At 38.4% G+C, this 24,001-nt stretch overlaps 2 protein-coding genes across 2 annotated transcripts in view; one reads left to right on the top strand and one right to left on the bottom strand.

The window, feature by feature from the left end:
• epsti1 (epithelial stromal interaction 1) overlaps positions 1-17,491 on the bottom strand; it is a 24,913-nt gene extending 7,422 nt beyond the window's left edge. The window contains exons 1-8 of the mRNA XM_016231094.1: positions 17,443-17,491; positions 15,589-15,672; positions 15,418-15,491; positions 15,244-15,327; positions 13,692-13,765; positions 9,575-9,662; positions 3,937-4,020; positions 3,438-3,511 (exon numbers count right to left, since the gene is read on the bottom strand). Coding sequence (XP_016086580.1) covers positions 3,438-3,511; positions 3,937-4,020; positions 9,575-9,662; positions 13,692-13,765; positions 15,244-15,327; positions 15,418-15,491; positions 15,589-15,672; positions 17,443-17,491 — 611 coding nt within the window. The remainder of the gene's footprint in view (positions 1-3,437; positions 3,512-3,936; positions 4,021-9,574; positions 9,663-13,691; positions 13,766-15,243; positions 15,328-15,417; positions 15,492-15,588; positions 15,673-17,442) is intronic.
• A 1,107-nt stretch (positions 17,492-18,598) lies between these two features.
• dnajc15 (DnaJ (Hsp40) homolog, subfamily C, member 15) overlaps positions 18,599-24,001 on the top strand; it is a 20,639-nt gene continuing 15,236 nt past the window's right edge. Inside the window, exons 1-2 of the mRNA XM_016231095.1 lie at positions 18,599-18,671; positions 21,994-22,067. Of these exons, the coding sequence (XP_016086581.1) occupies positions 18,599-18,671; positions 21,994-22,067 (147 nt within the window). The remainder of the gene's footprint in view (positions 18,672-21,993; positions 22,068-24,001) is intronic.

The following is a 24,001-nucleotide window of genomic DNA, read 5'->3' on the forward strand; positions in this document are numbered from 1 at the left end:
GCGCGACCGCCTGAAACGCTGTTTTTTTACCTCTGTATACAAATGTCTTTGTTTGGGCTTCCGAAAGCGGATGATGTCAGGAAACAGTGGTTGCAATTTATTTTTTAACTCTTTTTTTTCTTTGCTATTGTGTGCTGCGCATTTGACTGAGGACAGCTTCCACAACACGAGGGAGTAAAGTGCCTGCCGGATTCGCCAAAAAGCTTTTGTTGAAAGACGGAGCAAGGGGCGTGGCAGTACTGAAACACCGTCTAAGCTGTTCGCCAATCACAACACACTGGAACATCTAACCAATCACAACACATTTTGTTTTTCGGAAGGCGGACCTTCATCAAAGCCGGAACTAATCGAGCCGTTTGTGCCAGGATGGGGAGAAAGCTATTTTAATAATGTAAATTATGTGAAAAATAATGCGTTTTTCGAACCACCAAGCATGAGAGCATGCTCTAGTACACCAAAAAAACAAAATCAAGACTTTGTAAAAGAGCATAATAGGACACCTTTAAAACTACAACACATTGTAGGATTTCAATACATTTAAAATAAAGAACTGTTTTGCACTGTTTCTACGGTTCTAACCTTGTGAAAAAGAAATATGCTTAAATGTATTGAATGTGCACTTAAAGTATGCTTAAAATCTTAAAGTGTAGAGTTCATTTGCAAAAACCGATAAACGCCACTTTCCAAAAAAAAAAGAGCTGATTGCCTCACATATAGCGCGATCGGAACCTTAAACACGTTTTGTCAAAAAAGTCGGTTTTGTCCACTTTCAAGGCATCGCGAGTTCACGTTTTACTGCAGAAGCCGGCAAAAAAGCAGGTTTTGTCCGCTTTCAAGGCATCGCGAGTTCACGTTTTTCTGCAAAAGCCGGCAAGAGCCCTTGTTGTTTTTGAACAGAAGCCGATAAGTCAATTTTAGCGAATGAGCGCGCTGTATTCAGGTCAGGTGACAAGGCTACTTTCACTTAGAAAAGACGTGTAAGCTGAGAGGAGTTTCGTCAAAGCTGACTAAAAGTGATCGAGGATGGATCAATTCGACGAATTTGAGGAATCTGTGATATCTTCTTCTAGGCGAAAAAGGAAAATAAAAGCTGAAACGTTTTCACGGAACATTGCAAAAGCAGCGCATTACAATGGTGAGGGAAAAGCTCTGTGTATTGCGTGTAATCACATCCATACAGTTTATGATCACAACAACAACAACGTTCCCTTTCATGGGAACTTCAAACTGCGTCCTCTAGGGGTCGCTATGGGGAATGCCTCGTCGTGACCCGTGTCTGAAGCATACTTTGAAAAAACACCAACTCGTTGGCCGGCGACAGCCATGACGTCACTACCGGTGCGACTACAGTATAAATCGGCGCCGGAAGCTACACATCATTCTCTTCTTCGTCTTCATTGACTGTTCTGTTTGAAGCGTGCATTTCCAAGGAAAAAGTAAGAGCTATCTCTATTTATTATGGTGAGCACTAGTAGAGCATTTAGAAGGTGTGTGCATCCGTGTCATCGCTATTTGACACCAGATGACACACACGATCTATGTGTTGTTTGTTTGGGCGAGGAGCACGCACGCGATGTCCTCGAGGGGGCAATCTGCGTGCATTGCAAGTTTTTTCCAATGAAAAAGCTCCGTTCTCGTTTGTCTCTCTTTTCAAGTAAAGAGGGGCAGCCATCTGCTTCCCGCGGTTCAGGACCCGCCGCTGCTGAGGCACGTAGGAGAATGAGCTCGTGGGGATCTCAGGTGGACCTGGCCGATGAGTTTAGAGAGGGGCTTTCCTTCTCGCACTCATCGACGGGGGGCGAGAGACAGCCACTGGAGGATGATGTTCTCTCTTCAACATCATCTGATCCTAGCCACTCCAGCATTATAGCCGTAGATATAGCATCTGGGGATAGGCTATTTTTATCTGTGGGCTGCTCTTTCAGTGTAGCTCCCGGCGCCGATTTATACTGTAGTCACACCGGTAGTGACGTCATGGCTGTCGCCGGCCAACGAGTTGGTGTTTTTTCAAAGTATGCTTCAGACACGGGTCACGACGAGGCATTCCCCATAGCGACCCCTAGAGGACGCAGTGTCTCGTTCCCTACTCAGGGAACCATGGTTACATAAGTAACCCGAGACGTTTGTCAGGCATCTTCTATATTGTCATCTGAGGAGATTACAAAGATTAAATGAGTGTTTTTTTTAAAACTCTAAAACATGAAATGTGGAGTTATCTGCTTTTGCTATAAAACAAACTTTTAATATGTAAAAAAACATACTTTCAATGAACTTCAATTTTGTAAATTACCTGTATTTGTTTCAGTTATTATTACTTAATCAAAACAACTCAACTGCAGTTTGATTGATATTACTTGGAATACGCAATAAAAAACGTGCTTTCTAAAAAAAATTATTAAAATGGAGTTATCGGTTTTTGCACTCTTCAAGTATATTTTAAAAATACTAACAGATAATATAATATTAATGTAATAAAAGCCCACTTAAGTGTACTAAAAGAAAGTGCACTTTCATGACTTTCATGTTTCCTAACACACTTTGTAATTTTTCTAATTTATTTTTCTTTAAAGTACATTTTACCTCATTATGTTTTAATAATCCTTTGTCATGTTTTAAAGAAGTACACTTATTTTGAGGTGTTGACGAACATACTAAACATGTCAAATAATTATAATTTTAACTAGTGTTATTCAATATGCTACATTTAAAGTTAATATATTTTAAATGTAAATTGTTACAAATATACAGTTACAAATATGACTACATGCAACTTCAACAGAAATTACACGTAAGTATATTTAGTTAAATGCTTGTCAGTACATTCAGCAGCACACATATTTCAAAGACAAAAGAAGTAATTATGAAATGATATATAAATATGTAAGTCCTACTTAAGTGGTCAGAAAGCACGTTAACATTCAGCTAATTGCATATATTTAAACTATAATACATTATTAACATAAAATTAAGTGTCTAAAACATTACATTCTTAAATTACACAAGTATTCTATTAAAGTATGCTATTTCTCTAATAAGTACTTTTTCACTCAAGTGTACTTCTTTTTCACAAGAGTCTATACAAGTTCAAAATGTGCCATTAAACCCGTATGACTTTCTTTCTTCCATGGGACACAAAAGTAGTTATTTATAGAATGTCCAAGGTGGTCTTTTCTAGCTGAGGGCCAGACAGATGCTGATTCCCATCCACTTCCATTGTGCAGCTTAGACATTCTGCCAAATATCTCCTTTGGTGTTTCACAGGGGGAAAAAAATCATATTCTGTATGACAGGTTAATTATGTGTTTTTTCGTCATCATTAGAAACAAAAATTAGAAGAATGCCTAATATAAGCATTTTTACTAGTGGTCTCAGACGCCTTTATTAATTCTGACAGTCATGGCTTTTTTTAGCAGTCTGTCATGATTAGGCGCCCATACCGCCGATGGTCAGCTTCAGTCCATCTCTTCCTGTCCTCCTCCTGTTGTTTTTGTTTTTCCTCCAAAATTCCTGCCTGGAAATAGTAAGTTAATGAAAATTTCATCTCCAACAGAAATGTCTCCTCTACTTATGTAAAGGGACTCAAGCTCTGTGGCTATAACAATTTAATTGCATATTTGCATGAATAAACAACAATATCAGCATGATAGGCCAGGCTGACCTTTTGTCCTCAATGCATATCAGTAAATTAAGTCTGTGTTTGATCGACGTAGAGGCATTCAAAGCCACAGAAATACCACTATACAGCCAGCTGGAAAACACCTACACTACTCCATCCATCACTACCTCCTATAACCTAGAACATGCTAATCAATAGCATATGCTAGGCAGAGTTAGTTCTTTTTCTTGGCAAAGCCCAGACGTTTTGCTGTGGTGTTCCTGCGAACCAAAAGTGGAGGTGATGTTCAGAACATCTGTTTTGCTTCCTTTGTTCTTTACCTTTCTCCTCTGCTCCTCTTTCTTCTTAAGCAGGTCAGCATTCTCCTCCTCTCTTCTGGCTTCCCTGTACTCATGACTTTTAGTCTGTGAAGAAATAGTGTCCACACAATGAAATCTAGGAATGTGTCTTTTTTTGACTATACTGGGTTTCCTGAATGCCTTGAATAATCCATGATCACACGTTTCTTAACATGCGGTCACATTTGCCATTGCTCTGCAAAATTTTGTGTGCGAAATCCAGTTATTCTAATAGGAATCTGCACAATTGGGAGTTTCACGTGAGGGGAAAAAACTTCCATACACAAGTTTTACTCATTTTCATGTTGGTCACATGAATTTGCCACATTGAGCAACAAAAACCCACTTGGTTTTGAAGGGACTTCTGTGTGAGTGGTGCTTCTTACATCTCTACACTATTGAAAAGAGACAATGGACCTTTTTCACTCGTGAAATTTAACTCCAATTTCACTAATATGGCCTTGCCTTTAGTTGCTATTCACATAGGATGCATTTTTGTATTCAAAAACATGAGTGCATGGATCTCAAGGTGCATTTTTAAAAGTTTATCTATTTTGAGCTTGACACTGTCTTAAAAATGCAATGCTCCGTTGCATGTGTGTGGACCGCTCACACTCTGATTACTGGTCAGCTTATGCATACTGCACACAGAAATGGCAAGTGCTGACATAAAGTGTCAGTTTTAATCTGAATGGTCAGCTTTATGCAGCTTCTAAGAGCAAGGACACAGGGTATAGGATTACATCTCTGCCACAATTCTGCGCGAGAAAGATCATATTTTGATCGCACAAAAGTGCATTTTGCATGCGCACGATCTGAGTTTTGTGGAGAAAATTTTCGTTTTGCAAAGAAAAAAGTATTTAGAGCACACTAAAATCAATTTTGCATTTAAAATAAGTTTTTGGATGTGTGCAGACCCTTTCTTTTGCGCGTGCAACATTTAACTAGCTTGCTCCCTTGATGCCCTCAGTGCTCTCTAAATTCCAATGGCTCGCTTGCTCAACACAACCCAGCGTTACAATATGCCATAATTCCAGCCAATCAGAGAGGAGGCTGCTAAATTCTGATTGGCTGCCTTGACAACCAATCACAACATTCCTTGCATTGCTGATGACAGCGGAAGAGGAAAAATTTCAGTCTGAGTTAAATCTCTTTTTTGGCTCATTTTATCTGTAAAATAAAATCTGCTTAATTATGCACACCTGAATATAAGACATTTTTCACTTCCAGCCTTCATGAATAATTATATATTAATTATAAATGATTAAATACAAGATTAATAGTAGTTATTAAGATTGATGTCGTTTGGAATTGATAAAATGCGCTTGGAAAATATATTATCAGAATATCAACTTGCATAATAATTATGCATGCACTGTATTTTTTCTCTTCTGCTGTCGAGGTAATGCAAGGAATTCTGTGATTGGGTGTCAAGGCAGCCAATCAGAATTTAGCAGCCTCGTCTCTGATTGGCTGGAATTATGGCATATTGTAACATTAAATGTGTTGTGTTGAGCAAGCGAGCTGTTGGCATTTAGAGAGCACTGAGGGCATCAAGGGAGCAAGCTAGTGAAACGTTGCACGTGCAAAAGAGAAGGTCTGCACAAATCCAAAAAATTATTTTAAAATGCAAAATTGATTTTCGTGCGCTCTAAATACTTTCTTCTTTGCGAGACAAACATTTTCTCCACAAAACTCAGTTCGTTTTGCACACTCAAAATATGATCTTTCACGCGCAGAACTGTGGCAAAGATGTAATCCCATACAGGGGAGTCCAGCGGAAAAAGGCCATCAAGTAAAATTGAAGAAGAACCAGTCAATGGCTTTGACAAAATTTGCAAGGTTATAGGTTAAAGACATCAGAGGCAGTTATTATCATGTAAACTAGATATCAACATCCAGAACTTTAGGATTTATCGTTTATTATACTAATTTTCTCGTTTATTATATTACTTTTGTAAATTCTGAACACAAAAAAGTTATGGACTGCAGCTTTGATTACTTATCAGGGATGTGATTATTCCATATTAATATGGATTTCCTTTTTTGTGACCTGTAATTTGACCTACTTGAACTGTGAAATTTGAGAGAAAATTACTGCATTTTCAAATACATTAATTTTATGAATTAATGCACCAAATACGAGTAAAAACAGCAAACTGATACTCACCAACTAGACAATAATTGGCTGCTTAGCATGGCACTGTGTTCATTTACACATGAGCAGCTCATGATCTGCTGTTTTCAGCGGCTCAGAGCAAAATGGTTCACAGTAAATGCTGCTCTACTTACAAGTTTAGTGAGACTGAGTTGTTTTTAATGGGCATTTTAAAACACAACAAGCAGCAATCATCTTTCCAAAGTTGTAATTAGAATCATTTATAAATATGTTTTTTTTAAAAGAGCTTTGAAGCCTCCTTGCAGCTTTCCACCAAAATAAAAATGTGATTGTTTATTATTAATAATAATAATACATTTACTTATTTTACAGTATAATAGTATTATTGCAATAATATTTTTTATTTATTTGTTTAATTTTAAAAATTAGGGTGTAGTGCTGTAAAGATGCAATTTCTCTTAGAGGGTTTTCCTGTCTAATGATGTGTGCACACCAAAAGCTAATTTAATTACATACAAAGTACTAAATGCAAATACATACTAAATACAAAGTCAATGTAAAGACGCAAATTCGCGCCAGCCAATGTGAATGACGTGCATTGGCCAAAGCAATTGCCACGAACACACAATATACACCTCAGTCACATCTTCTGTTGAAAAGTTTCAATTCAAACGGAAAATTCACATGACGCATTGTTATTGTTATAGTTGTTATAGCTTATTGACATGCTCGGTTTGACACATCTGGTTGTATCAGAAAATGGAGGAGAGAATTACACAATTTTTTTTATTTGCGCGAGTGACACAAAAAAACATCCTGCGAGAATGTTTTTTGTAAAGCAATGCAAATAATCACTTCGCTTTTGGTGTGCACACATCATTACAACTAAACAGAGCACACCAATCATTAAGTCATTAATTGTGAACCACCCTTAGACAAATCCACACTGGACTCCAGCCTTCGTCCATACAATACAACCCCTGAGGGTGAGCCCATCGCATATTTCAGCACAAAACTGGGTGTCAGCTGTGATGTTTCTCTGAGATTCTCATGGCCCTGTTCAGAACGACTCTGTAAGGAGGGGGGAGCAGAGAGCCTGGAAGCTGAAGAGATCTTTTGTGTGTTTGGTCAGACGGCCCGGGGACAGCAGGCAGGGGCTGCTCTGTTTGAAATGGCCAGAGAGTAAGGGGAATAGGTGGGACGACCTGGGCCTGGCATCCTGGGAAGCCAATACAAAGGATTCTTTGCACAAACAGAGGATATGGAGGAGATTAATCTGTCTTGTGGAAGCATCACTGAAAGCATAACAATTCTCAGTGGCCACAAAACCACATCAAGAACCCGTCTTTCCACAAACACTTTGATCGGCGGGCCTACGACATTTAGGTTGGAGCGTTTCATTACTTGGCCTGGAGGTTGTCCAGCCACTTAAGTCAATACAGCAAGAGAAAGCACAATCTAAGGGCCTCCTCTCCCGGTAAGCCGAGAGAGCCAATGCTCTGCTCAAAACTCTGTTGCATGTGTTGTGTACTATGGCCCTACAGTCCTAATGCACGATCTGTCTATTAGAAGGATTTTCCCCATTAGTCATCCAGAGGGAAGTCCTCGAAAGGGAACAATTGCAGACCAGTTTTGAAAGCCGCACAACAAAACATTCTTTGCTTGACACGAGACGATGCCGATTTTTAACAGTGCTGTCAGATGCCACTTTTAGTGGTTTGTACAACATAAGAGGCAGCCCTCAAACCTCTCATGGTCAGCCCAGCCCTCAATCCCCACCAGTCATGGTCAGAAATTAACCAGGGCAAATTGCCACTAAATGTGACAAAAACATCCCCGCAGCAGACTCCTCTATTTGATCTGTTTCCTAACATTTGGTACTTTTCATTACATTAAATTCTAGGCCTCTGTAGTGATCTCTGTAGACACTGTAATCACTACAGGACAATCAGTGTGTTGTGAATGTGTACTATATGACATGATTTGTGATGAAAATAGCTTTGAAAGCAATGAACGTGAATAAAACATACCTAAAAATATGAATATACTGAATGAATATAAAATTTATATATTATCCACAACAGACAGTATATTTATACCTGTACCAGATCTAGACAGGTGGAGCTGGGGAGGAAGTGGGAAAATAGTATTTTAAAGTCATTGTACGCTGCGAATAGACTAGCATGCTGCAGATGACATATATATAAAATATTTTAATGATGCAACAGCACCAGATTTGATTAGTTGAGAGAGATGTATTAAGGGAACCTCAGTGTTTGACCAAAAGTGCCAGCTATGATGTTACAAAAGAATTCTACTTTGAATAAATGCTGCCCTTTTGAACTTTCAGTTCAAAGAATCCTGAAAAAAAAAAACTTGCATGGTTTCCACAAAAATAGAACCAGCACAACTGTTTTCAACTTTGATAATAGTAAAAAATGTTTCTTAAGCAAATCAATATTATGTAATATGCAAACCAGCATATTAGAATTATTTCTGATAGATCATGTGACACTGAAGACTGCAGTAATGGAGATGCTGAAAATTCGGCTTTGCATCACAGGAATAAATTGCAATTTAAAATATACTAACATATTAACAAAAGCAGCCTTGGTGAGCATATGATACTTATTTCAAAAGCATTGAAAGTCTTGTGTTATGTTGTCCTGGCTGCTAATTTGCATTTGATTTGATTTTATGCCATAACTTTTCCCAGTTGAGAATAAGGGGTTAAATATTACTCCCTAATGAAAGGAATTTCTGCTGCCTCCAGCATGGTGGAGATCTTCATACTTTTGATGATTCTTCAAGCAGAACTTTAAAGAAAAGGTTTGCCAAAAAATAAATAAAAATACAGGCACTGCATGATCTATATCTGAATTCTGAAGCATACCCAACTTGCTCAGAATTCAAGTGAAATCATGTGGCTTAGCTGTAATTAACACCTTTTAACACATCCTGCCAGATTGCTTATGTCACAGGCTCAACCTCTGGCTCTTTTCCAGGTACTTTCACTCAAACCATACAGGTTATTCCACACCAGTCTCTCTTTTTGTTGCATTCTCACAGACCCCTCTCTGCCTTTTGTTAGGCGTGCTTGCTGTGAACTCTGGGAAGTCCCCTGAACTCTGCTTGCCTCACCATACAGAAGCAACACTTGCGCCTTTGTGCTGGCTGATCGTGAAACGGAGGGCTGCGTGTTTACAACTGAGGAAGCTCTATGATGGACTCAGTCAGCGATCTCCGGTGTGAGGCTAATGAGGAGATAATTGAAGGGGACCGAGCTCTGCAGCAGGCCAACTCTTTGCTGCAGTCCAGTGTGCCATGTCAAGGAAAGCTCCCGAGCGAGCACTGTTTGCTTTGAAAACATGCATCAAAGACAGATCAATTGGTGTGAATTATTCCAGTGCCTTGGGCTGTAACCTCAGTGCCACAGCTATTCACAAGAGGCTTGAACTCAGGCCTATAGAGCACACAGTGCATTTTTGGCCTTTGTCTTACCCAGGATGATGCTGGTATGGAATTGCTTGCTGCCATAGAAACGCTACTGCTGGACCTCTCAATTCTTTGAAGAAACTCCTTGGTTTTCCTGCAGGAGGAAGGGACATAATTGTGATTACAGGGATAGTTCATCCAAAAAATGAAAATTTTGTCGTCATTTACTCATCCTCATGTCGTTCCAAACCCATATGATTTTCTTTCTCCCAGAAATAAAAAACAAAACAAAACATGTACTGTGCAAGTCATCTGAGGAAAAGACTGAAATTTAAGTTACTTTTCATCGACTGTCTTGACTGCTCTCAAATCTCATTCATCTGTTAAAAACAATACAATTAATTTAAAAATAATATACATAATATAGACATCAGTATCAGTATATAAAATATCTAACATTTACAATAATGCTGTTTCCACATTAATTTGAATATTTAATGTGAACATTATATAACATTTTAATGTTAGGTGTAATTAATCATGATTATTTACACCAACTTGTGTGATTAATTAGTTAATTTTTGTAATAATATATAAATATATATTTTATAGATAATTAAATATTAATTGAATTTAATATATATTTAATATATATTAATATAATATCATTGTTACGGAACGTGGTTGTAGCAATAGTGCACGACGATGGAGTAAACGTAAATAGTCTTTAATTCCAACTTCAAAACAAAAGGACAGGAGAATAACCAGGAGAACTAATCCACATCAACTCACATAATCCATTTCATAAACATCAATCCAGGACGACAAGTAGACGGAAACTGAAGGCTTATAAAGACAGGCAAACAAAAGGAGCAAACGAGATGATTAACAAGGTGATGGAAGCTACACGGGTGAACAGAATGAACTAATCAGGGCAACTAAGGGAAACTAGGTCAAAGGAACAAAAGACTGGAGATCAGGAACACAAACAAAAGTCCATAACCGTGACAGTTCGCCCCCTCCCAGGAAGGCGCGTCCTCGCACCTCATAGAATCCAACAGAGGAAGGAGGGCGGGGGTTCTGGAGGAGGACGAAGAACCAGAGAGGGGCAGAACCAAACTATATTAGTCTATATGAGTCCAGGGGGAGTGGAGGGTTGGAGGAGCCAAGGGGAAGCCAGGAGCAGGAGGACCCAGATGTTGGTCTAGGGACCAGCCAGGACAAGGCCCCAGGGCGGAGTCGAGGGAGGGAGGGAGGAGCCATGGTGGAGGATTGGCAGACGATACCCTGGGGACAAGCGATGGAGACGGCGCGACCCAGGATGAAGGTGGAGCCAGAGGGAAGGAGGAGCCTGACAGAGCCAGAGGGATGGAGTGACGAGGTGAAGCCAGAGGAGTGGAGTCCCGAGGTGGCGGATGGTCGACGACTGACCAAGGTGGAGCCGGAGGGACGAGGGAGCCCGGTGGAGCCAGTGGGATGACGGGCCACGGTGGAGACGAGGGAGCTAGGAACCAAGGCGGAGACGATGGGTCGAAGGACCGAGGTGGAGTCTAGGACTCGGAGGCTGGAGGCAATGACAGGGGATCCTCATGCCTAGGTGGAGCTGGAGACTGGAAGTCCCGAGGTGGATCAGAGCGCCCAGATGGTGCTGACTGAGGGTGAGCTGAGGGACTGACAGGCACCAGCGGAGATAGGGCTGAGGAACTGGCTGGTTTTAGGAGAGGAGGCGGGAGAGGGAGGCTGGGAGGGAGCACAGGAGAACAGGAGCTGGGCGGAACCAACGGAGACACAGGAGATTCAGGGCTGGACAGAACCAGCAGAGACACAGGAGATTCGGGGCTGAACGGAACCAGCGGAGACACAGGAGACATAGGAGACTCAGGATCACTGGGTATTACCTCCCCAAACCAGTCTATTAAGTTATCTTGAAAAATGTCCATCAGTTCCTCAAAATAATGTCCATTTGCAGCTCACCCTCAGCGGTGGGAGTGTGGGCGGGTTCACCCACCTGGTCAGAACGGTTTTGAGGCTCAGGCTCCGGGGGGGTGATTGGCTCAGTCGCGGTTTTGCACGCTGGCTCTCATGTCACAGTGGGCTCAGGCTCGCCGTCTCCGGTGGGCTCTAGCAACTTCTCCGTCGCGTCGATCGTGGATGGTTGCTGGCTGGACTCTCGTTTGTGGGGCTAGAGATTTTTTCCTCAGCTGGGCAAACGGAGAAAAACAGTCCATTTTCCTACAGCACCCACTCCACGAATGCAGTGAAACTTCCTCGAGGACCATGCCTGGACAGCTTTGGCTTAGTGGCGTTGTTCAGTCCCACGTAATAAAACGTGCACAGGCAGCTGTCCGGATAGTGAGATAGATGGGCGAGCTCTAAAAATCCCTCGTATGGTCATTGAGGGAACGATACTCTTGCTCCAGGCAGAGGAGCTTGACTGCGGGTAAATCCATGGAAAAAAAGCAAAAAATGAAAAAAAACAAGAGAAAGAGGATTGCCGTGAAAAACTGTTTAAGGTCCTGGATTCTGTTTCGGAATGTGGTTGTAGCAATAGCGCACGACGATGGAGTAAACGTAAATAGTCTTTAATTCCAACTTCAAAACAAAAGGATAGGAGAATAACCAATAATATTTATAATATTATAAAATTATCAACAATTCACTAAAAATGTTTTTTTATTGGTCTTATGAAGTATTCTAATTTGTTGAGATATTGAATTGGTGGGTTTTTGTTAAATGTGAGCCAAAATCATCACAATTAAAAGAACCAAAGACTTAAACTACTTCAGTCTGTGTGCATTGAATTTATTTAATACACGAGTTTCACAATTTGAGTTGAATTACTGAAATAAATGAACTTTTCCACGACATTCTAATTTATTGAGATGCACCTGTATATATATATATATATATATTAGTGCTGTCAAATGATTAACCGCGACTAATCACATCCAAAATAAAAGTTTTTGTTTACAATAATATATGTATACTGTGTATATTTATTATGTATATATAAATACACATACATGCATGTATATTTAAGAAAAATATATTACGTTTATATATTAAATATATTTATATATGATATAAATTATATGAATATAAATATATACATGTAAATATTTTTTTAAAATATATACTGTGTGTGTGCACTTATATATACATAATAAATATACACAATACACAAACATATATTATGTAAAAGTAACTTTTATTTTGGATGTGATTAATCGCAATAATCTTTTATAACATGAATCTTGAATCTATGGTTCTTCTGTGTTTTGTAACCAATCACAATTTGCCAAAATTAATATGCACATATTTATATTTTATGATTTGGATTTAAAGGAATAGGTCACCCAAACATGAAAATGTTGTCATCTACTCACCCTCATGTCGTTGCAAACCTGTCTAAATTTCTTTCTTATTTTGTACATAAAAGCAGATATTTTGAAGAATGCTGGTAATCAAACAGTTGAAGATCCCCATTGACTTCCATAGTATTTCTTTCCCTACTATGGAACTCAATGGTGACCAACAACAGTTTGGTTCTTCAAAATATCTTCTTTTGTATTCAACATAAGAAAGAAACTTATACAGGTTTAGAATGACATGAGGGTGAGTACATGACAACATTTTTATTTTTGGGTGAACTATCCCTTTAAAAGTTAAGCCAAAAGGGAATCATTTTAAAGAAGAAAAACTTTATAGAATATGGTGCAGAATTTTTATGGACTACAATTATGATGCTTTTTTAATGATTATTGTGTATTTATGTATTCATTAATTCATTCATTCATTCATTCATTCAAATTGGAGCTTAATAGCCTCTGGTCGCCATTTGCTTTCACTGTATTATAAAGAGCAGCATGAGAATCAAATTTATTCTTTTGTATTCGACTTCAGTGGAAATAAAGCTGGGTTTGTGATGAAACAATGGTAAATAATGAAAGAAGCTTCATTGCCAGCAGCATCTTGTAGGATTCATTGCAATGGTTTTGAATTCTCTCTTGACATGCTCTAAACAAAAGGCATATTTTTAATTGAACTTGGGCCAAGGATAAACCTGTGCATTCAGGTTTATTGTTTTTGGACAATGGCCAGTAGTGCAGCTTAACATCCTATTTCCTCCTTTAAACAAAGCACACTTTAAATCTGGCAAGGTGTAGAAAAAATGTTGACGTACATTTGCTTGTCATGTTGGTACAGCTTCTGTCTCTGTTCGTCTTCTTGCTTTTTTCTCATCTCTAGCTTTGTGGCCTGCAATGCATTAGACATATGTGCACTTTAGATGTTAAAATACTTCATTCTCTTTCAGCTTAATATGCAAATGAACTACAGTATAATAATGTTTAAGCACTCTGACCAGTTTGACATACAGCAGCAAGATTGGCTCATTCAGTGCTGTGAGTTTATGGTGGAAGTTTTAGTTCTGACTGACCAATGGCCAATCAGTATTTTTGCCCCCCCCCACACACACACACACACATTTAGAAATGTCCATATTCATTGATTCCGTTGAGCTATCCAAATGCATGCAAACTTTTCTATTACCAGTATTCTGAATTTTCTCATTCTTCAACTAATGGCAGCTCTGAAGCAGCATGTCATTTGCAGTGTAATAATTATTTGGCATCTATAGCCTACTATCACTAAACTGCACATTTTTTCTTTACATTCGATGTCATTAAGACATTTGACAAAAAATATATATATGGTAACACTTTAGTTTAGGGACCATTTCTCACTATAAACTAGTTGCTTATTAGCATGCATATTATTAGCATATTGGAAGTTTATTAAAGCAAAATATATTCTGCATGACCATATTCTATATCCCTTAATCCTACCCAAAACCTAAATTTAACAACTACCTTACTAACTATTAATAAACAGTAATTAGAAATTTACTGAGGAAAAGTCATAGTTAGTAGTTAGTTAATAGTGAGAATTGATCCTAAAAAATAAAGTGTGACCATATATATATATAAATGCATAAAAATACAGTGTGGTCCATCTGAGACCACTAGTAAAAATTTAGCATTTTTCTAATTTAATACAACATTTTTCATTAAAAATAGTTTGATTACTGAACTTTAAATAGTGCGGAATCTTTACATTTTTATTATGTAAATATAATTTTTGCTGAATTGTATGAAATTATATTTATATTTAATTGAACCACATATTTTCATAGTGTTGTCATTCTTTTGTCATTCCCAGATTGCACTTTGTTAGATGCTGACTGCATTTCACTGGCTCTGTACTTGTACTTTCCACAATGTCAATAAAGTTAAATCTAATCTAATTAAAAACTTTTTCTTCAACTGTTTTTAATTTCCAGTATTCCAGTATTCCAAGTTTATCTATAATCCAGAGATCCCTAAAGTAAACCAGTATTACACTACGAGAATGGCCAAACAGTGACCGGAGCATGTTTTAGCAAATGAAGTGTGGCTGCTGAAATAATTAGAGTCATCAATCACGCAAAGCTCATGCAGCAGCAGCATTGAAGGCTGAAGTCTAATATAGTATTTAATTGCAAAGAACATAACATGTAAGTTGCCTGCAGTGACATCTGGAGTTATAAAGTCTGAATTACAAAGGCATCATAAAAAAGCACTGAATCCAAACACAAGCCAGATGAGCATATGGAGTTTTGCAGATGCATGAGAGTAACACAATGCCCTGCAGAAATGCTATAAAAAAACAGATGTAAACAATTTCTTGAGCTGTACCTTCTCTCGCTGTAAGGCCTTCATCTTCTCATTCTCCTCCTCCTCTGCCTGTCTCTTCTTTTGATCCATTTCCTCTTTTTGAAGCTGTAAAGATATTTAAATGTACTGTAAGTATGCACCACACCACAAGTATTTTGGAAAGGAACCAGAAATTTGATGCAGGTACTCCTAAACCTTTTTTTTCAGCTTTGACTGGCGTGATTCCATCTGCTGTCTTTGTCTGACTTCTGCCTGTGATACTGCACCACCTGTGAGAGTGAATACATTAGCAGCTTTAGATGTTCTTTTCATTGCTTTGTGTCTTTTTTCATATCGGGACTTCTATACATTTCATCTCCACATTACCTAGTCTCTCTGGAGCCAGCTGAATGGGACCAGGGCGGTTCTCCTCTTTCAATCTCCTCAGTTCCTCCTCTTCTTTCTGTGCAACTGCAGAGAGAGAAATGCATTTTATTTCAACACAGAAATAGGGTTTGTGACAATGGCTGAAGATCAGGGCTGGCAAATGGAAGTTTGCAAAGGGCATGCTACTAAATGACTACTTAATTCATCTACCCTTAGTCAAAGCTAGATGCCGAAAGTCAGAGTCAGTCAGCAGATTTTGGGAATTTGGAGTTGACAGATTTCACGGAGTGGATGATTAAAGCAGAGGAGCCTAATACTGTTCCTGGATCTACCTACCAGCAGGTTTCAGTTCCAACCCTGATCAAACACATCTGTCTGTAATTATCGTGTGCTCCTCGATATTGTAATCAGCTGGTTAAGTTGTGTTTGATCAGGGTTGTAGCTGATCAAAGGTTGTAGCAACAGGATTAGGCCCCACTGGATTAAAGGAATATTTCACCCAAAAATAAAATTTGCTTACCCTCAGGCCAAGATAGATGAGTTTGTTTCTTCATCAGAACAGATTTGAAGAAATTTAGCATTTCATCACTTGCTCTGCAGTGAATGGGTGCCGTCAGAATGAGAGTCCAAACAGCTGATAAAATCATCACAATAATCCACACGACTCCAGTCCATCAATTAATATCTTGTGAAGTGAAATTCTGCATGTTTGTAAGAAACAATCCCATTATTAAGAAGTCTGAACTTTAAACCGTTTCTTCTTGCCAAAATACGAGTCCATAATAATCCATAACTCTTCCTCTAGGCCATCCCTGTTGTCCTCACACATCAAAATCCATTGACATTTTTGTTTACAACTGTTTTTGTCTTGCATACAAAAACATATTTCTCTTCTGATTCAGACGAGGCGACTTTTTCACTGGAGAAAATAATATGGACAGAGGACTCATATTTTAGCTGGATGCAACGATTTAAAAGTTAAAAACATCTTAATGATAAATTTGTTTATTACAAACATGCAGCTTTTGACTTCACAGGACACTTGGTGTGGATTAATGTGATGTTTTTATCAGCTGTTTGGACTCTCATTCTGACGGCACCCATTCACTGCAGAGGATCCATCGGTGAGCAAGTGACGTAAGGCTAAATTTCCCCAAATCTGTTCACATCTGTCCAACACCTTGGATGGCCTGAGCGTGAGTAAATGTTCAGCAAATTATAATTTTTGGAGGAACTATTCATTTAAAAATAAAAAAAACAAACAAAATAAACCTTTAGCATCTAACTAACACTTTTCATTGCAAAAAAAATGTTCATTATAGTAAAACGTTTGTTTTGAGTTTTAAACGTTCTTCACACACTAAGAAAAACATGTTTTTTTAAATGTACATATATTTATTTTGATCATATATATTATTTTATAGAGCTATTGTTATTATTATATCAAACGTATATAAACCTAGTATGAGAGTCAAATTCATGATATTTCTCTGTTGTGCTTACCGTGTTGGCTGATTCTGAGGGTTTGAAGTACTAGGGGAGTTATTCTCACAATACTTTTCCTTCGTTTGCTCGCTGTCCGTCATGTTGCTGCTTCGATTTATTTCATTTCCTTTATATGCACGGCTTCCTCTAAAATGTATAGGCTATAAACAGTTGGTAAATTTAGCCAAGACATTTACTCAAAACATATTGAAGACCTCCTATTTGTACTGTCCACCAGAGGATTGTTGCATTTGTTTAGTCTCTTAATGATATTTGACTAGCCTATTTATTTATGTGTTTTAATGTTGTCATTTACCATCTCTAATGAGTCGAAGAGAGATAAATAGGAAAATGTGAGCCAAGACAAACTGGCCTTCCTCACAATGCTGTAATCTTGGACTCCGTTGCCATGGTACATATTCCTATCTGAGTTTCGCTTCTTCGGAATGTTTTTACAGAAACGAAAGTGAAACTAAAGTAGCTTCTGGTTTGTATACAGAGAAAGAACTAGCAATAAATGTATATTTAATCGCCAAAACGATTGCTCAAACACATCGAAATAACGATATATGTTAAAAATGTACATATATTTATTTTGATCATATATATTATTTTATAGAGCTATTGTTATTATTATATCAAACGTTTATAAACCTAGTATGAGAGTCAAATTCATGATATTTCTCTGTTGTGCTTACCGTGTTGGCTGATTCTGAGGGTTTGAAGTACTAGGGGAGTTATTCTCACAATACTTTTCCTTCGTTTGCTCGCTGTCTGTCATGTTGACTTTTTCCTTTTTTTTTTTTTTTTTTTTTTTAACCAGAGATGTTATAACAAGTATAATGTTACATCAATAGCCAAACACCTAATGTAAACGAATGCATTGACAAAAATGGCCCAATAATGATTATGTAAGTGTTGTGACATGGGAAATTAACACCTTATGGCCCACAAAAAGCTATAAGTACAAGTTGATTTAATAAATATAGTCATTTTTCAAGCCAATCTTGTTTGTCAAAGCCTTATTTGAAAGTTAAAAGGTTATATGCACCTTATGGATACCAATTGGTCTCTAAGGTGTTCTTGGTGGTTTCTAGGGCATTCTAGGTCTTTGCTATGCATTTTGAGGTAGTAGCTGGGGCATTCTGGGTGTTTTTATTAATTTTGGGGTATTGTCTGAGAAGATAGATAGATAGAAAGAAAGAAAGAACATCTTAAAGGTTAAAGGGCCTGTGTGTTTACAGCTGAACTATATGACATTTGGAGCATGATTCATCAGTCATACTGAACATTCAGTCAGTGGAAGTCTATGGAATTTTTGGATTTTTCAGATGCAGGAAAAACACTCTTTAGAATGAACAAAAACAGTTCTAGGAAGAATCTTACGTTTCCAGTGGAAGTCTCGTCTGGTTTTTAAATTTGTAATGATCTGCTATGGGAGAACCTTATGTGCCTCGTCTAATGCTTAAAATCCTTCTCTACCAGCGATTGACTTGTGTTTATTATTAATTATCATAGTGATGTGATGCTTGTGTGTGTGTTTCAGGGTGGCTGTCTGGTGGCAGTGGGGCTGGGAGTTGCAGCGGCAGGGTTTGCAGGTGAGCACATCTGCTTTGGACACCTGTGTATGCATCCATTTGGAGATCTGCGTGTTATTAAAACTCGTGTCACATGCAGATGCTACATGCATTTATATAATTTGTGTGGTATGGCCTAGTGGTTAAAGCTCTGGGCTGAGAACCAAAGGCTACCGGTTCAAACTGATGATTGATCACCATTGTGCTTTTGAGGTAGTGCTCAACCTCAGGTTACTCCAGAGGAGACTGGATTGCTTGTATTTTCTTGCATGGGTTGACTGTGATAAGCAATTGAATAGCATTATCCATGTGACAAATTTTACATTTAGTTGCTTTACGCAATATTGTCATGTTATGACACACGATAGTGTTAGCCTCAGCAAATTGCAATAGTTTTTAAGAGCAAAGCATACAAGCTTGTTGCCATGCAAACTCAATTTCATGTTCCTTTGAGTTCCAAAACGTGTCAGAATTAAGTGATATCACACAAGTAAGAGAGCTGATGTTTTAAATATCAGCATTAGCACAATTGTGAGTGTGTTATTGCTTTTATGCAGCAGTTCAATAAACAAGAATTTAGTATTGAGTAACTTACATTTTAAATGCACTTTTGCCTGTTACTTTGTCTTTTTTTGCTTTGCCATTAAAAATATTTCCAAATGGATTTGAAGCAGAATTTACTGTTGCATGTCTGAGCAGAGCACATTAGTGGTGTTTTATTTCTGAATGAATCGGTGTGTTTAATCAAATCAGTTGAGTAAATGATTCAGTTACTCACTCACAAAGACAGTCACTTGTTTCGATTCAGGATCGAAACCTTCATTCAGGACCTTCATTTCAGGTTTCTGTTGTTCCTACCATTTTTTGGCCTCATAATCATGTTAAGGTGAAATTTCGTACATCACTATGTCATCACGTTACAGTAAAAGAGTAAGAAAAGCTGTGTTAATAAACTCGAGCTGCAAGGTTTCTCTGTGTAAAAACCATAGACTGTATAAAAACATGGATGTAGTGTCCGTGACGTCACCCGTAGGTTTCCGAAGAGCGTTTTTGAAGCCTAAAGTAGGCGGAGCCAGCCGTCGCCATCTTGGCAGCGCGTCACTCCCGGATAATCAAAAATGGGCAAAGAGAATTGCAGTTTTAGTCACTTCCGTGTTGGTTTCACAAGAGAGAAGGTTGCCGCTTGGTAAAAACACAGTTATGGTTAGGGCTGGCTAATGAGAGTTCTGTAGTCTGGGTCTGTGTATAAAAGGTGTTTATTGAACTGGTTTTGAGGACAGCATCGCTTGAGGATCTTTGTGCATGTGCTCTTTGGCAAGTGCGCAGTTTTAGAAAGTGTTGTATGTTTGCCACCAAAAGTAATTAAAGGCTATAAAGGAAAAAATATTAACCTCAGGCGCATGGTCACTCATGTCGAGTACTCAAGCCAAGGTTAAAGGATTAGTTCACTTCCAGAATAAAAACATTCTTTATTTCTTTCTTTCTTTCTTCAGTCAAAAATAAATTTAGGCCAATGACTGGTTGTTTATCTAGATAAGACCCTTATTCCTCGGCTGACCCTTATTCCCCGATTTCTCGGATCGTGTAGAGCCCTTTGAAGCTGCAATGTTTTCCTCAAAAATCGTAATTTCTTTTCGACTGAAGAAAGAAAGAGATTAACATCTTTGATAACATGGTTGTGAGTAAATTATCAGGACATTTTTATTCTGAAAGTACTAATCCTGTAAGTACAAATGAATGCGCATACATCCATGTTATGAATTAGAAATACATTTTTCATGAGAAGCTCTCCTGTGTGTGCAAATATGAAGTAATCTACAATATTATTAGTGAATGTGACCCAGGCAACTTTTTTGATCCTGAATGTATCGGTGTGTTTGAACAAATCGGTTTAGTAAATGATTCAGTGACACACTCATAAAAACACTCATCAATTAGCTCAGTCCTAAATTAATTGATGTGCTAGAGCAAAACAGTTGAGGGAATAATTCAAATACTCACTCATAAAGACAATCACTTGTTTCGATCCCGAATGAATGAGTGTGCTTAAATGAATCAGTGACAGCTCCCCACCACTAATACACAGACTGACGGTCTGTCTAGAAAGCACAAACACAGACAAGTAAAGTGATATCAACAGTGAAAAGTCCCAGTGCTGTTGAACTAGATATCAGCACTCTTGGAACACCGTGTTGGCGAAGCTTTCGTGTTTGCGTTCTGGCGCAGACTATGTTTCTAGGCAGGATGTTTGTAAGCTAAAATCCCTCATGTTGCGGTTCACAGTGGGATAGAGTAGCCATTGTATAATGTAATAAAAGTTTTTTCCTCCTTTGTCTTCTTAAAATATTTAGCTAAACTTTCCGTACGTTAAAGCTGCCCACAGATATTTATGATGTGATTCTAAAGGATTGGAAGCACTCGAGATGATGGCGACGGTGATGAGGGTGATGGTTAAGCCACTCTTACTGTGAGTGTTTGTTCAAGCCCCCAGATGAAGCTCACCCTGGTTAATGAGGTCAACGCGGCCTCTAGCATTAAAGGAATCAAAGTGACTTTAAACGGCCGCATGTGGCCAAATAATTTAAGCGACTTTGTCATCGGCCTGTTTACGTTTGATTCTTTTCTGGCAGGTGTCTCTGCCGTCCTCCCTACTGCTGCATGGTAGTTAATCATTGTTAATCATCAAGTCTTCCACCCATAGCTGTGTGAGGTCAGGATGGAATAGCACTTGTGGTCGCTTTGAGGAAGGGGGCTAATTTCCATTTCAGTACATCGAGGGGGCAGCGCTCCTGCCAAAAGCTGAGGCGGTGTGTGGTCTGCGCCGCTCAGAGGCAGGGCTTTGGATTACAGTGGAGGGTGCCGCAAGTGCTTTTTTGCTGAAAAGCAAAATAACGTTTTCCTCTCAAAAATTGAGTTTGATGAAAATCCAAAAATGTTCCCATAATGAATTACTTTAATGATTTTGTGTGTTCTTCACCTACTGTTTGGTTGGATTAAATGAGCCGCTCAATGGCCTTTCACAGCTTCTTTATTGAATGCTGGATGTTCGAAAGCATTATATGTTCATTTCATTGAGTACTGTGGACTTTCAGTGTGTTGCTTCACAGTCGAACCACAACCGCTGGCAGTTCACCAGCACCCTGACCAAATAAATACCAAGGGAAGTTGAAATGCGACCTCACCTTTAACACATATTGAATAAGACTAAAATGTGGTTTTGTCCTTGGTTTCACCCTTAAACCAACTTTGTTAACCCTGGAAATTAACTCTGTAAATGGTCTGATCAAGTGGCACACTTTTCAACCCATCAATGCTTTTTTCCCTTTATTACATTTGCTTTTAGGTCGATATGCTTTCCACTTATGGAGGCCTCTGAGTCAGGTGATTACTGAAGCTGCTAAGAAGTTACCCTCTACGGTAAGTGTCAAAAATGAACAGACCATTTTTAACATACACACTGAAAAAAAGGTACAAAGAACACTAAAAGCTAAACGGTACATCTCTGTACCTTATTTACCAACAAATGGTATATATTGGTTCCTTAATTGTACATATTAGTACTTTTTAAAAGGGTAGCGCCCTAGTCACAGTTTTGTACCTTTTTTTCTGAGATTGTAAATTTCTGTGATTGCTTTCTAACACCCTATGAATCAGTATTTCCACTGTGAAAAGTTCCAGCACCACATTCATTTTTAAACACGCTTCTATTTCAGAAAGCGATGATATGTGGGAATGAAATTTGGATTTTTCCGTGTTCATTTCCACATCTTGAGGCGCATGTTTGCGTGCGGTGTTGGCATGTTAAACCTCCTGCTGTAGGGCGATGGACTGATTCATCACATCTTACTGGCCGTTGCTGTAGTTCACGCTGTGCTTCTAGTTTTTGATGGAGTTTGTAAAGCTGTTTTGTTCAGGTTCTTCTTAATCTCCACGGTTGTGTGGTCGGGGCTGGTTCCCAGTGCTTTGACTCAACCTGTCCACCTGTGTGCACTCTGAAATTTCTATAATCTCAGCGGCTTTCTCCTAAACCGGGTTCGTGACAGAGCACACTTGTAATAGATCATTATTAGAGTTATTAATCCAGCGATTTCATCATTCTGTGAATCACATAATGGATTAGTGTGATTAAGTGTCCTGTTGTGGGCTGAGATTGGACTGAACATTCTGGCCTCTCTTGCCCTCTGAACATACACATGTTTTTACTCAATCGTGAACTCTGACCAAAATCCTGCAGTATGTACGATTTCTGAAGGAGCCACAGACCAATGTTATTCTGTTATGGAATTTTAATTAAAGGGATAGTTCAGCAAACAACTATGAGAATTCTGCCGTTGTTTATTCACCCTCATGAGTACGTGTTCCAGACCTGTGTGCTGTTTTTTTGCCGTGGAACACAACAATTTGTGATATCACAAAAAATACATTTCTGTAGAATTGTTACGAATCTCTTGCTTATGCCACCACAGTTTATAGTAATCTGAAATGACCAAAAAACATAAAGCATACTAAAATGATCGTAAACGTAGTCCATACATTGTGCGCTATACTCCATGTTGCCATACTGTCTGTTTTGGTCTGTTCTTCATACAAACCTATTTTATGGCTTAAAGGAGTAGTTCACTTCCAGAACAAAAATGAACAGATAATGTACTCACCCCCTTGTCATTTAAGATGTTCATGTCTTTCTTTCTTCAGTCGTAAAGAAATTATGTTTTTTGAGGGAAACATTTCAGGATTTCTCTCCATATAGTGGCTTTTTATGGTGACCCCGAGCTTGAACTTCCAAAATGCAGTTTAAATGTAGCTTCAAAAGGCTCTAAACGATCCCAGCCAAGGAAGAAGGGTCTTATCTAGCGAAACGATCGGTTATTTAAAAAAAAAATAAAAAAATTATATGTTGGGCGATTTTGAAGTTGGAGGAGAAAATGAGTTGGGAGTTTCTGGAACTGTCTTGAAACGGAAAAAACAGAGTTCATGCAGAGCTAGACAAGACGAGCGTTTGAGGTTAAAAAGTATATAAATTGTTTTTTTTTTTAGAAAATAACCGATCGTTTCGCTAGATAAGACCCTTCTTCGTCGGCTGGGATCGTTTAGAGCCCTTTGAAGCTACATTTTTTTGGAAGTTCAAATTCGGGGGCACCATAGAAGTCCATTATATTGAGAGAAATCCTGAAATGTTTTCCTCAAAAAACATAATTTCTTTACGACTGAAGAAAGAAAGACATGAACATCTTGGATGACAAGGGGGTGAGTACATTATCTTTAAAGGGGTCATATGACGTTGCTAAAAAGAACATTATTTTGTGTATTTGGTGTAATGAAATGTGTTTATGCGGTTTAAGGTTCAAAAC

The sequence above is a fragment of the Sinocyclocheilus grahami genome, unplaced genomic scaffold (genome assembly GCF_001515645.1).
Source record: "Sinocyclocheilus grahami isolate Dianchi unplaced genomic scaffold, SAMN03320097.WGS_v1.1 scaffold383.1, whole genome shotgun sequence".
Lineage (NCBI taxonomy): Eukaryota > Metazoa > Chordata > Actinopteri > Cypriniformes > Cyprinidae > Sinocyclocheilus > Sinocyclocheilus grahami.